This window comes from Lytechinus variegatus, chromosome 17, assembly GCF_018143015.1.
Source record: "Lytechinus variegatus isolate NC3 chromosome 17, Lvar_3.0, whole genome shotgun sequence".
Classification (NCBI taxonomy): Eukaryota; Metazoa; Echinodermata; class Echinoidea; order Temnopleuroida; family Toxopneustidae; genus Lytechinus; species Lytechinus variegatus.
Genome location: NC_054756.1, coordinates 4,027,043 through 4,043,095, shown reverse-complemented (window position 1 = coordinate 4,043,095; position 16,053 = coordinate 4,027,043). Strand labels below are relative to the sequence as shown.

Genomic DNA, 16,053 nt, shown 5'->3' with positions numbered 1-16,053 from the left:
AGATGCCAACCCGATCAAGAACATTTCAGTATTTTAAAGGCTTAAAATTTGTATTTTGGTAAGAAAATCAGTATTTTCACAGAAATACCATAGGACAACGCATAAACTGAAACTTTAGACATCAGTAGTTTGCACGAAACCAGCAGTATTCTTTCTCATTTTCCCGTAATAATTACTGAAAACCAGTAACTTGGCAGCTGTGCTACTGTAACCGGGTTCCCTTTCACTTTTTATAACAAATTGACAATTCCTGCAATCAATTAACCATCAGCCAATCAGACGGAAGGATTTCAGTAGCTTTTCACTATTCATTGCAATGTTGTTATCATAACAAGTTTTATGAAACAGGCCCCGATCTTCACGGTTTATATGACATTATCAAGGATTACAGCGTGTGTTATTATTTCTACTTACATCTGTCAGTAGACTGCTTTACAATAAAAATCATGGACGTTTCAATCAGAGAAACCTAGTAACGAGATATTTCTTTAATCCTAATAAATACTGGGAATCCGGTTTGCATAGATTAAAGGGGTACTCCAGGCTGAAGCTTTGAGCAGATACAGAAAAATCAGACAAGCAAAACACTGAAAATTTGATCAATATTGGACAAGGAATGACAAAGTTATGAGATTTCAAAGATTTGCATTATTTCGGTGAAACAATTCTATGCACGTCTTCATGAATATTCAATGAGCAAACTGATATCATATCCTCACTTCTTCTTTGGTATGTGCATGTAACCCTTTTTGAAAAATATTACTTCAAAATTCAATAATTTTGTAATTTGTTATATTCGTTTTTTGTATAGACATAATTATTCAACCTGGAGTACCCCTTTAAATGTTGCTATGTCCGACAAGCTTAAATTGATGCTCCAATCTGAAGATATTTATATTTCAATAAATATAGTAAGATTAACAGAGCAATTTTCTGAAACTTGGATCAAAATCGGATGACAAATAATGAAGTTATTGAATTTTAAAGATTTGCATTATTCCTCTGAAAAAGTTTTAGAACTAAAATAGGATTGACAACTAATTAAGTGCATTAGTTATTAATTGCTGCACCATATTTCATCATAATGGAGACACATCATTTACATTTGTATAAGAAATTAAACAATTGTGATTTCATGTAATAATATAAGAATAGAAAGTGGGGATGTGACATCATCAGCCCACATAATGAATATTAATGACGAAATGCATAACTGTTTTGAAAAAAACTTTGCTGAAATTTAGAATAACTTTATTTTCTTATCAGATTTTTATGATTTTTTTTAGCATTTCGCTTGGTGAATGTTACTCTAGTTATAAAGATGTCAGTAAAGCTAAGTCTTGTGTTTAAGATCATTAGAAATATGCATAAAAAGTGATGTTTGTAAAGATGTCTACTGTTCTGTGTAGTGTAGAAAGATCAAGAAAGCTGCTCCATTGTCCAATTCCAGTTCATATACAGCCAGTTGGTCTAATCATTTGGTCTTATTGCTGCTTAGCCCATTTACCATTTTATATAATTTCCATTTAGGCTTTACCCATTTGGTCTAATATCTTCTTGGTCAACACCAAAGTTTCACTTGACAGAGTGTAAAAAAACAACTAATAGTCGATTTGACAGTCTCATAGGCTCAATACACCAACTTAGAAATGTTCTTTCCGATGAAGTTTTTTTCCTGATTCGTGTTCCTATGGGGTCCTAGAACAAATTCAGCTTGGTTGCCCAAAGTTGCCGTTTGGGCAATTTTGCTAATTTGCATAAATCCAAAATGGCCGCCAGATGTCATCTTGAAAACCTAACTTTTGAACCCCTGTCCACAAAATGATGAGTAATAACTCGTTTTAGGGGTTTAGAGATGTGTAGAACCGATTTCTGTAATCATTTTTGCAATATAAGGTTATCTTCAGGTCAAATCCAAGATGGCCGCCAGATGCCATCTTGAAAAATTGACTTTTGAACTCTTTGCCCCATAATCATGAATAATTACTCTATTCGTAAGTCATTTGGTATGTTGATTCAATTCATGCTGTAATTTTTGCATAATGGACAATCTCCAGGTCAAAATAATCCAACATGACCACTAAACGCCATCACTAAACGCCATATTAAGAAAAAAAAACTACTTCCGAGACGCCATCTTGAAAAATTACTTTCCGAGGCTTATTCGTGTTAGAACTAATGTAAAGGATTATCAATAAGAATACTCATTTCTTTTATTAATTCTCAAGTTTTTGTCCCAGAATCATGAATAATCCCTCTTTTCGTGAGTTATTTGTATGTTGATTCCATTTCTGTTAATAATTTTGCAAAATAGGATCATCTCCAGGTCAAAATAATCCAACATGACCACTAAACGCCATATTAAGAAAAAAAACTACTTCCGAGACTATTGAACCTTGAAGAAGTGCTCTCCCTAATAAGGTTGTTGTTATGTATTGGAGCTCATGTAAGGGGATTTCAGTGAGAATGATTCATTTCTTTTAATCACTCCATTTTTAGTTCGAGGTCAAGTCATGTCTAAGATGGTCAGATGGTTGATAGATTTCGACATCAACCGCTTACTTTAGAATGAAACCATTCAAGGTTTGGGCTATGATTTCGGGAGTTTTGATCCTTTTTTATTTCTGTGCAACCATACTTTTCGAGTGAAATGACTTTAAAGTATTATTTGAATTAAAAAGTGATTTCTCCTTAATTTTTTGTCAAAAGAATTAGTTAACTTATTAACTTCCTTTATAATTATTATTGGACTTTTCCTCCTGACAAGAGCCATTGACTTGGTCAGCAGGAGTGCACTCTTTAGCCTCCTGCAGAAGATAGGCTCCCCCAAGACTGTTCCACGGTCAGGATTGTTCTCATTCGTGATATGTTTTACAGAAACGATGTCGCCCCTGCCTCTCAAGAGGAATAAACATAACAGCTGCCTGTCCTGTGCATGTAAAGGGTTTGGATCATCCATCAGCCTGTGAGACAGTTAGAAATCCTGATAGACTCAAGACACCGACTGTCCTCCAGATGTGTATATCAACAGCACACACTTGTCTGGTTGTGGTGGACTCATCACCTACCTTGGACCGACTATATGTCTCTTGCCCCATTTCAGAGGACCAGCATATAAGCATCAGGATTGTAAAATCTGTCACAGTCATGGCCAAGCTCCTGCACGGAAGTAAGTCCTGGAAAACGTACGCCGACCAAGAAAAGTGGCTAAACACCTTCCATGTCAGCTGCCTCGGACGTATCATGCACGTTAAATGCAGGGTTACCAGACTTCCCGTATTTCCCGGGATTGTCCCGTATTTTGCTCATGTGTCCCGGCGTCCCGACAAACCCTTCCCGGGACGCCTATTTGTCCCGTATTTCAGAATATTGAACAAAATGTAGTTAATACATTTAAAAGTGACGAACTTTCATTAAATAACCAACAGCTGACGAAGCAGGGACAACAATTAAATCGATATACTGTAAACTTTTGCAAGTTCTGCGGTGATTTCTTGTTAACCCAATACATTGCAAACGAACTGGCCTCCTGCCTGTGTGTGACAGGCTACTCGCTCGACATGTAGGATCGAAGCAAATTCTCAATGGTGAAAACAATCTCACATGATTAACAGTTTTTCCACCAAAATAATCACAAAATCGGCGGGAAATTCTTATAATTATGCTATGGATTCTCAGATTAATGATTTGGAGATGTAATCGGAGGAACAAGTTATTGAGTTTTTATAGATCTAGTTGTTTCAGCTTTCGTTTTGAGTATTGGTGTGCACGCGATGCCGCGATGTAGTTTTAAGTTTAACAATATGTTTCACTTTGAAATTTTATTCATTTCTAAAACATTTTATTTTTTAAATTTTAAAAATACATTAAAAAAAACACCAAATGAAATTATGATTTTTATTAGATGATTGGATTTTTTCGTTTACTTGAAGTTTGAACTTTTCCCTTTTTTCTTTTATAATTATATACCCTATCCTTTCTGCTTGCCCTTTTTTGTTCCATCTATCTCTATTTCCAATACCATACTTCATCCGTATTATTTATTTTGTAATTATCTGTGTTATTGTTTGAATATTTTTTGTGTCTTTATTAATTATGAACACATCGCACTTCGGCCTTAGCCGCGATGATGTCTTGATTTTTATTAATAAACCATCTATCTATCTATTTCCTATCTTTCTTTCCTAGACATTTTCTTTTCTCTCTCTGCTCATTTTTCTTTCTTTCCTTCTTTCTCTTACTTTCCTTCTTTATCAAATATCCTTTTTTTTCCTTCATTCTTTCTTTTCTTATAATTACCTTGGCTTCCTTCTCTCTTCGTCTCCTGTTTCTTTCGTTCTTTCTCTCCTTCCATTATTTTCTCTTTTTTTTCGTTCTCTCCTCCCTTCATTCTTCCCTTCCACTCTTTCTTTCTTCCTTTCTTTATTTTTTTCCTTCTTATTCTTTTCCCTTATTCTTTCTTTCTTTCTTTTGTTTCTATCTTTCCCTTCCTTCCAGTTTTCTTTTTTCTTTCAAAGAATGAAGGAAACATGTTTATTTCCTTCATTATTTCTTTCCTCCTTCTTTTTCTTACCTTTTCCCCCTTTAATTCTCTCCTTTATTTTGTCTTTCAGACATTTATTCATCTTCCCTTTCTTTCTTTCTTTCAGGCTTTTTTTCTCTCTTTCTATATTCATTTCAAAGAATGACGGAAACCTTTTTTTATCTCTATTATTTCTTTCATCCTTCTGTTTATTCTAACTTTCTGTTATTTTTTCTGTTTTCCTTTATTTTCTTTCCTACTCAATCATCTCTTTTCTTTCTCTCCCGTTCTTTCACCTTCCCTTCCAATTCTTTATATTTTTTTCACAAGTCTAACACTTTGTGTGGGCTTCTTTGTTGATCTTCGTTTGGTTATTGTCCCGTATTTCATTTTGTGAAATCTGGTCACCCTGGTTAAATGGCAGGACAAAGTGAAAGATACAGAGGCCCTTCAGCGTACCTGCTGAAAAGCTTATTCTCGCTCTTTAGTCAAAGGCACCTCAGGTGGTTGGGGCATGTTTGCCGCATGAAACCTTGGCGAATCCAAGAAGGGATTCGCCAAGGTAAGGTGAGCTGTGTGATTGGTCTCACCCCATCGGTAGATCACACCTCCATTATAAAGCCCCCTGCAAACGTGACATAAAACTTGCCGACATAGACACTAACACTTATGAAGGGCTTATGTCGAAAGGGTGGGTGCTGTCGCGTTAGGGTGCGTCAACGCGAACGCGAAGATTCGTCCAAAGCCCCCCGGTTTAGCCGAAAGGGTGCGTCGGGAGCGCCACGTCGCGTCGCGTTCACTGGAACGCGCCCTTTCGTCCAAAGCCCCCCCCCCCCGGTTTGGACGAAAGGGTGTGTTTAATAATAATGAATAAATAAATAAATTAAAATACAAATATTTATAAGAAAGCTGAATATAAGGCATTTTGCCAATTTGCACGTAAAATAGTAGATTTTCAATCATTTAAAGCATTGACAATTTGAGGAAAAGAAAGAAAAGTTCAACTAATAATAATATTGATAATAATAATAATAATGATAATAATAATAATTTTCACCCCAAAGAGTGAATTTATGGGAATGAATTTGGAGTGAATAATTGGCGCCAAGTGGCTTATTGCAAGGGTGGGTATCTGATTTTATTATCATAATTATCACTATTATTATCATTATTATTATTATTTTTATTATTATTATTAGTTTAACTTTTCTTTCTTTTCCTCAAATTGTCAATGCTTTAAATGATTGAAATATCACTATTTTACGTGCAAATTGGCAAAATACCTTATATTCAGCTTTCTTATAAATATTAGTATTTTTATTTATTTATTTATTCATTATTATTAAACACACCCTTTCGTCCAAACCGGGGGGGGGGGCTTCGGACGAAAGGGCGCGTTCCAGTGAACACGACGCGACGTGGCGCTCCCGACGCACCCTTTCGGCTAAACCGGGGGGGGGGGGCTTTGGACGAATCTTCGCGTTCGCGTTGACGCACCCTAACGCGACAGCACCCACCCTTTCGAAATAAGCCCTTATGAAGGTGTAGATGATAGTCGCCATTCTATGGAGAGCTACTAAGTACAGGGGTAAAGGAGGAAGGCTAGGATAGCATCTCTATATAAACGTGTCTCAGCGCCATCCTCCTTCATCTGTAAAAATTTGCTCTAGAGACTGCCACTCTAGAGTGGAGCTCTATAGTCACTCTCGAAAATGTTAGGTCTTGCGCTACACCATCGTCTTTTAAGGCGAACTGATGTCTACCAATCATTGGACACACTGATTTATAAAACAATATTGATAAAACACTTTCAAATTCAAATAAGACCCTAAAAGCCTCTTGAGTACAAAGGTATGGATGGACCTTAAAAAAATAAAAATACACTCGAAATGGACCATAGCCCAAACCTATAGAGGATTCATTGTAAGTTGAGCAATAAATGTTGAAATCTGACATCTATGATGTAACTTCACCTTGACCTTGAAAATTAATAAAAGATTCAGTATTCTTACTGAAATCCCTTTAGATAAGTTCTAACACGTATAAGCTCGGACAGTAATTTTTCAAGATGGCGGTCGGCGGCCATCTTGGATATGATCTGAAGATTATCCTTTGTGCAAAATAACTGCATGAATTGAATCAACATACCAAATGACTCATGAATAGAGTTATTATTCATGATTTTGGGGCAAAGGGTTCAACAATTGATATTTCAAGATGGCGGCCATCTTGGATTTGACCTGGAGATGACATTATATTGCAAAATAGAAATGGATTCTACACACCCAAAACCCCTAAAAAGAGGTATTACTGGTCATTTTGGGGCAAGGGGAACAAAAGTCAATTTTTCAAGATGGCATTTGGCGGCCATCTTGGATTTGACCTGAAGACGACCTTATATTGCAAAAATGATTACAGAAATCGGTTCTAAACATCTCTAAACCCCCAAAACGAGTCATTACCCATCATTTTGTGGACAGGGGTTCAAAAGTTAGGTTTTCAAGATGGCATCTGGCGGCCATTTTGGATTTATGCAAATTAGCAAAATTTCCCAAACGGCAACTTTGGGCAACCAAGCTGAATTTGTTCTAGGACCCCATAGGAACACGAATCAAGAAAAAAACTTCATCGGAAAGAACATTTCTAGGTTCGGAAAATGTCAAATCGACTATAAGTAGATAAAGTGGAAATTATGTCACCTGTGCATTAGACTAAGGGACAGGGTTTATTTCTATTTGGTCCAACGCCGATTCGGCCAATTGCCAAGTCGTCTACTACCATTTGGTCTACCATCAGTTCGTCCAATATCCACTTCGTCCACTGACTATTTTTCTGTCTAATAACCAGTTGATTCAATAGCCAGTCGGTCTAAATAGACATTTGGCCAACATGAATGGAAACAAAAAGAATATTAGACCAACTGATTATGAAATGAAATAGTTATAGAAGAAGAAGTGATGATTGGTTATTGGACCAAATAGTTGTGGCGAGTGGACGAGTTGGCAATTTACCAGTTACAGTACCAGACTGAATGTTAGTTGGACAAATTGGATATTATACCAAATTGATATTACATCAATAGAATACAAACCATTATTGATTCTTTATTGATCAGGAAGAGTATATATCAAGACATTCAAACATGACAATAGTCCACACATTAGTTTTATAATTTCAGCATTATTTTTCTCTTTAATATAACCAATGTACAAGTGTATAATGCTTACAATTTGTTTGTGTACCTCCATAAACATAGAATTCCGTTATTCCACAAGTAAAGGGCACTCCCTCAGATTTCTAACCATTTCACTCCATTCAATACAATGCCATCTAAATACATCTACGATCAATGCAAAGTGGCTTTATGAAATTTTATCAAATATTATGTTCTCCTCTAAAAACACAACTACATTTTTTTACTCTACATATGGTTTTAGCTGTGTGGATGCATTTTAGGAAAACGTAAAGGTATTAGATGCATATTTGAAGATATAAAGATTTAAGCAAGATTAAAAATGAAACCATTCCACAGGCCATTGAAACTAGAACTATCACTGAAGGTGATCAATACCCCCGCCGTACGCAGTTATCATGGCAACACAATTTTCAACACACGCAAAATACATATCGTGTACATCTTTACCTCAACCAATGTGTGTGCCAAATTATATGAGAATTGGTTAAACTCAGGAAGTAATTCAAACAGCAAGATTTTTACCTATTTTGGAGCATTAATATGCCGTTACCATGGCAAAGCAATAGCCAAGACCAATGTGTGTTCCAAATTTCAAGAGCATTGGTTAAAAATTGAGGAAGTAGTTTCATGCACAAATTTTGCAACGGACCGACTGACCGTACACTGATTACTATACTCCCTTCAAATTTCGTTTGGCGGGGATATGAAATGAACAATAATTAAAAAATGATCACATTTAGAATAGGCATTTAAAAACCCACTGCAATCAAACCGGGCGGTCCCTGTACAAACATACAGGGCCCTGTCTTACAAAGAGTTGCGATTGATCCGATCAATCCCAACTATGGACAGCCAGTAACGTCAACATCTCTTATGTATGTTTTTTCAAAATACTTTCTAACTCTGATGTATATTCATGCATTCATTGTTTTCTTGAAAATTCACTGTGCGTCTCTTTGTTTAGAAGAGACATTGCTCAAATATCATTATAGAATAAATTATGACACTGATGAATTTCCATAGAGTTACGATTGATTGGATCAATTGTAACTCTTTGTAAAACAGGGCCCAGGAGTCACAGAACTTGGTAATGAACAGAAAAACTATGGACTTATTTGATGTTTCCAGGGACTGGTATATAAAGTGAATACCAACCCTCATCATAGATCAAAGAAATTCAGTTTCAATTTACCCCACGTCACATTTTGTTGTTATAAGAGTGACAAACGACCTTGGTAATAACAATTAACTCAACACCTTCAAATCAATGAACAATATTATGATGAAGAATAGAGACATTACTGTTCCCCAACTGTCACATAAAATTTAGATAAAAATACAAAATTACTTTATCTGGAAGCTGATCCACAGTTACTACCACTTCAAAAACACACAAAGAAATAAATATTTGCCCCATCATTTCCAATGCATTATCTTATGACCATTTGGTATGTAGCAACATACAATCAACAAAAGAAAATACATACGTATTGGCATTAAATGCAAGTTAATCATTTGGAGCAAATTCACAATAATGATTGCAATCTTTAGCCTGTGGAATGGCTCTTTTTTCCCCCTTCATATTCAAAATTATTTTTAGATACTAATAATGGTACATCGTAATAAACAAGCATTTAAATCATTCATTTTCCCTCACTCTCTCTCTACCCCCCCCCCACCCACTCTCGCTTTCTCTTTTTTTTTCTCTCTCTCTCTCTTTATCCCTCTCTCTCACCCATTACACATTTGTACAAGTTCTCAATTTCATTGTCTAAACTAAACACCTACAATACCTACTGCAATTTGTGTTGAATTTTCTCTTTTTTTCTGAAGACACTATAATCAGATGACCCCAGCTTTGGGGGTATTAATTAGATGCATGGCAAATTGTAGCATTTTTTCTATACACTCTGTACAATAAAATTAAAGTGTACATATAACCCAATGTGGTTATTAAAAAAGGAAAACATTGGTGCATTCATAAATGCACATATAGAACAAGCTACATTGTATGTTAGTCACCTTAAAAGTTCCAGTATCAGTGCGGTGCCATAGTACAAAAACAGACTACAAAATACAGCGATATTGACATATTGGTAAACGGCGTAAAACATCTTTCATACCTCGATATACGGCTATCTAATGCATTAATTTCTACTTGAATTTGTGTTCGGACCATTATTAATTTAAACCTGCGTGAGAATATGCAATCAGCAATATGCTTGTCTTAATGACTGAATTGTATTATGGCATGCCATAGTTACAGAATGCAATACAACATCTCAACCAAACAGGTCTGATATTGCCACATCAGATAAACCTCATGCAATCCTTGGAATAAAGACTATCAACCTTCCACTAAACCTCATCCTTGCTCATGGGAAAAGAAAATCGGTTGAATTTCAGTTCACAAACTGAATAATTTCTTTTCTACACAATACAGGATGTTATAAATATCTGTTCATGTTCACCAACCCATTTCTAACCAAAATATTATGCATATGTCGAATTTGCAAATACAATCCACTTTGATTTATTAGCCTGGCAGCCTCCTTCGCATTCAGACAGGATAAACCACTCTTAGCAGAGTCTAATAAAAGTGAACTTAAAAGAGCATTTATGGATCTGAAGGTAAATGATTTTTTTTTGCATATCAGGGATAAAATTCTCTTGCGTCCATCTATTAAAAAAGATATGTCTTTTTTTTTCTATTTTCTGTTGACCAATCATTGCGCACAGCTCTAGGCAATAAAGAAGTCACATGACAGCATAATCTGATTTGTACATAATCCACCTTAAAAAATCAACCAATAATCTGTTGTTATTCACTGTAACCCACAACACAATGAATTTCTGTTTCTTATTACAAGAATTAAAGAACGATTCTGATTGGTCCCTGGTCAGTATTTTGAACAGAGTGCGCATGCAACAGCAATCTTGATTGGCCATTCGCATTTAGCTACTGACTGCAAACTTTTGTTACAGAGCTCTCTACTGACCGCACAGAAAAGTTGTCAGTGCTAACAATTTGCTGCCAGAGGCCCTATTACAACCTGTAATGTGGCAGTGGCAGTAATGCCTCATAATGTTAAAACAATACATTACTTATTGAAATAAATGTTTTTTGACTTCATAATCCAAAAGATGTGACTAGGCTTATTGTCAGCACTCTGTTAGGCTAACAACGGTTCTGTGTGGCCGGCACTGATCTTTTGCATTTTTTTGTCCTTAAATTCACATTTTAAAAATATACTTATTTTGGGGCAAATTGCAGTTCTGTCAAAGGCTAGGAGCCTATATGTACGTGTACAAAAAAAGAGAGGGTCCCATTTGGGTTAACAAACTTGGCAAAAAATGTGTACTCCTGTCCAAAATTACATGTACTGTACTTATGCACCATTTATAATAATAATAATTATCAGTAGACGACCCACTATGTAATATACACATACACCTATACACCTACATGCATTCTGTTACTTTGAGGAATAGTAATAATTGGAACATAACTAAAGTAATACAATACATACATACATATTATAATAATTAACTTTAACTTAATAATAATTTTCATAAATCATTCCATATATAGGCAAAGAGAAGGTATTTTGTACATGAAATACAGCTCTTTTACGTTTTAATTTTTGGTTTTAATTTTTAGTTCTAGATGAGTGTCTACCTAACACATCAAGACTGCCTTCTGACTAATGATATTCAACTCATATAAAAGAACAATAACAAATTATAGTTTCCATGAACAGGAAAGGGGGGGGGTCAAAGGGTCACTGCATTACAGAGTTTGAGATTCAACTGAGCCAAATAAATGTTAGAAAATTCTTTATGAAAGTAAGAAAAATGTAGATGGCATAAGTCAATAGAATAGTGTGTCCATGACAGCTAAACGATGGTGAAATCAAGTTTATTATGAATCTCAAGCTTGAAATCATATGAAAACAGATAAAGCTGATTTCTTTCCATCATATCTTTGAGAAATGATAGATGATAATCAGGAATCATATTTGTACTCACATATTATTTATTTTAATGATTCATGGCATTGATGTCAAAAGCCACTGCAATAATTGGGAATCAAAGCGATAACAGGCCCTGTTATCACAAGAGCTACAAACTGCCAATGATTGTATGTGCTTGTACAAGGAATATCTTTGTATCACAGATACACTCAATTATAGAATTGATTGCAAGGTTTGTACATGTATGTTGAAATAGGCCCAGAGCAGAAGTATTGTGTGTTCCTTATATTTGTATTATACACTATAGTATCTTACATTTCAATCAATGGACATTAATTCTTTAAGTGCAATAAATTGGAGTTACTTCTAAAATGGTGAACGTTCTACACATGTGTGAATCTGAAGTTGAAATGGGGAAGTTAGCATCATATCTATATCTGTGCCGGGGGAAGACTGTCAGCAACACTCTAAACTCGTGAGATGCAATGCGCTAAGCTTGGAATTTCTACTTGTGACAATCATCGCAACAAATTTGATTACTACTCGTGACACTATACAAACATTCAGTATACAAATCATCCCTATAGAAAGCGTATGTCTATCCTAATGCTATACATAGGGCTTTGCATTAAACCACAAGTACACTTTTATTTAATCCGCCAAACTGTTCACAAGCTCAATAAGACACAAAATGATAGTATTATTATATCATTATATCTTTCAACAATTTCTTCATCATTCATTTTTTAAAAATCTGCTTGCCTGTATCAGCAAGGATACAAAATCTTACACCGCTTTCCCAATATCAGCAAGAACTATGTTCAAATAATACAAAGATAAACTAATGCACAGTATAAAATCACTCATGCAAATGAAATAAAGCTAACAATAAATAAACAGAAATTACGGCAAACGACGCAGAAGGGAAATAAATTGCCACATGTCTGTACACATATCAATTTTCTGATCATCAATCGATATCACAAGTCTGATATGATGCAGGATTCTCTGCCGTTTAAATCAACGTTGTGATTGAATCACAGGAATAACACCACTTTCCACTTGGTCCATATGTAAACTGCTCTTGCATTTTTTTTCTTCGTCATTCCAACAGACCAGCTTCCTCCTCCTCAAAATGCATTGGGCAGAGCTTGTACACTTATTTTTATGTTTTCATTCTTTAAATGGACATTAATAATGCAAATTTCTGCATTTGACACTACCACACCACACTACCCCAAAGCCCAATTATATCTGTATCTTCATACATTATAGGTAAATAAAATTATCTTGACCATACTTGTATATTTTACAAAAAAAATTGTCAACCACATTTTTTCACCTAAACTCTTTAAAGTTGTGCAAATGTGAGATACGAGAATCGTTTTCACTCGGTGATCTAAGCGATGCATGGGACATTCAGCGATTCCTCCATCATTTTCTGAGATCAGAAAGGATGTTACCGCACACAGAAGGACGGAGTGGTATATCAACACATTCATTCCTTACTAGATCAAAGAAGTAATAGAATGTAGTAAGTATTCTCACCAACCCCTTTTTATTTCCTTAAAGTTTTAAATAAATTTCTGTTAAATTTTGGTAGCAAAACTACTAATCACAATGTTCTGTGGGAGAAATCATAACTTTATCAAATCTTCCTTAAAAACTAATTTGTTTTAAATTATAAATATTGCCAAACGATACATGAAATAAGGTATTAAAAATATTACTTTTTCAGGCGTAGTGCTAAGCAGTATTTCCTTCGCTTTAAATGCATATACTGGATACATTTTGCATATGTTTGTTATTGAAAGCTTTTAATCATGAAGGAGAAACATTTGTCCATGTCAATGTTGGACCACCAAAAAGTTCACAAATTGATTTGTATCATATTGAAATTAAATTGTAAAATGCACTTTGGTCTATCAAACAATAACATGAAACTTTGTCAAGGGTTTCAGCAAGCTATTCCTTTGTAAAATTTCAACATATTTGCATTTGACTTACAGCGTAAGGCTATTTCTATTTAATCAACTATCACACGTTCAGCTGCTCGTTTGCCTAAAATCAGTGGGGAGCGCCATCATAGACAATTCATCATCAACTCATCACAATCATTCTTGTGATGTCATACTTTACATGATTCGATATTGATTTTGATTGAAAGTGGAGAACAGAAATTCAAATGAGCATTGATAAGTGTGTGCTTTATAGTGTGCATTGCCTAATTATTTCAAGTGATTTTTAAAATTTTCATGAAATACATATTTTCCTCCATTAGGGTTCTATAGACGACCTAGATCATGAAATGAAAGTAAATGAAAGTATATCTGCTCCATTTTAAGAGTTTTTCCAACACAAATTGAGCCATGGGACTAACTGTTGATAATGAAAAATTGAGTTCTTTAAATATGAATGGTTAAAAATATCCTTCAGTAAAGTGACTGTATTAGATATTTCTTGTCAGTCGTGTATTAATATGATTAAATGGTGAACATAGGTAATCAAAACCTACAACACATAACTGGCATCAATTCCCTAGTGTTTATTAAATTTCATTCATACAAGGGACCTTTCTAGATTAATCACTGCCCGGTGCCCTACACACCATGTAGAATGAAGGGAACATTCTCTATTGACAACGGAAGAAATAAAAACCCAAAACAATGATAGAATAAGAATATTTATTATTATATTACAAAGAAATCATCACCGCTGATTCAATAAAAAGTTCTTTGACACGTGGTGTAATAGGGTTTTGTTATCCACGATGCGATGACACATTCATTGAAGCTGGATGAAGGGGATTCAGGGGGTCGTTTTGCTTCTCCAGGAGCTCTTAAGGACAGCATTTAGATCCTGAACTTCCTCCTTCTTTCATATCTGGTTTGACCACACCGGGTGAACCTGTATCCCTTTGGGGGTACTGGATAATGAGAAAAGTGAAAAGAAATAAACTTTGGTTAGATATCAGTCTTTAATTTTAATACGGTTAAGAGGACTTAAATTTTGAGAATGTTAGGTCAAGACCACTTTTCTATCTATATTTCTTTTTTCTATATACTGTCTACTCAGTGTAGCAAAATTGAATAAAAAATAAATAAAATAAGGCCATAACAAATAGATCTCTTAGGATGTTTTCATACTAAAGCGAAGTGGAGTTACTCCGGATTGAGTTGGTACGTTTGTACTGCGGATCGCCATTACACCCTCTTTAAAACTGGCAAGCTCCGCAGCAGTGTATCCGCAGTCATTTCTGTGGTTTCCAAGCAAGGTCGCGCCATACGTGTGGTGCGTGGAATCTCCCCAATGCAGGAATGAAGTTACGAGCGAGATAGGCAATACCGCACTTCCGGTGTGGACTAACTCTGTTTTTAACCCTCTCCTCGAAGTGGGACTAGTACTCCGCTTTGAATCCGGATCGAAATAATCCTAGAATTTTCATACTGCCTTCCTAAGTGGAGTAATTCCTTCCGGCCTCCGGAGAAACTCCACTTCGGCTGTCAGTATGAATGTGGTATAAGACTTTATGAGAATGCCATTGGGGCTAATCAGAAGGGTATCCATTAGCAGGGCCTTGAATGGCCATGGATTAATTTAAGCATGTATTATTTAAGGCTAGGTCATTGTTTACAATGTCTTCCGTAAAAAAGAGACCACCATATTATACCCAGTTGTCAGCATGGAGGGGATCCTCTAAAATTCTGCAGGCACAGACCCTGATTCAAACTCTGATGAACAAGTGGACCTTCACACAAGGATAGCTCGGATACAAGTTGTTATTGAAGGAGCTTCCTGTGCGCAAGTCATTGTTATCTCTTTAAGCAAGTAGTTTTCTCTTTAAACAAGCGATTTTGTGAGTTCTCCCTCTTGCTGCAGCATTCGTCAATATGCTGATGACACAGTCATTATTGCACTGTTGTCGAATCAGGTTTATAACAACTATTTTTCACAAGTAGACAAATTCATTTGTTGGTGCGACCACCACTGTTTAACATGAAATACAACTGAAACCAAGGAAATGGTTGACTTCCATCAAAATGGTACGGAACACCAGTGATCCATGATCAGGTGATCGAACAAACCAGCAGCTACAAGTAATTGGGGACAGTAATAGATGACAAAATGTCTTGGAGGGAGAACGCGCAGTTGGTTTATGGGAAGGCTAGCAAGAGGTTGTACTTTCTCCGCAAGTTGAAATCCTTCCATGTAGACAACACAATATTGACTCTGTTCTATAATTCAGTCATTAAAATTGTCCTTTTCAATGTGTTATGTCTATTTGGCAATCTCTCAAAGGAAGACAAGATGAAACTGGAAATAGCGCAAGGGGCAGATATGGCCTCTATCGAATCCCACTA

At 35.6% G+C, this 16,053-nt stretch overlaps 1 protein-coding gene across 4 annotated transcripts in view; it reads right to left on the bottom strand.

Moving 5' to 3' along the window:
- Positions 1–12,801: 12,801 nt before the first annotated feature.
- Positions 12,802–16,053, bottom strand: part of LOC121430744 (ras-related protein Rab-10-like) — a 32,626-nt gene continuing 29,374 nt past the window's right edge. For all 4 annotated transcript variants that reach the window (XM_041628121.1, XM_041628119.1, XM_041628120.1 and 1 more), the window contains one exon: positions 12,802–14,618. In XM_041628121.1, coding sequence (XP_041484055.1) covers positions 14,532–14,618 — 87 coding nt within the window. In that variant the 3' untranslated portion in view covers positions 12,802–14,531. The remainder of the gene's footprint in view (positions 14,619–16,053) is intronic.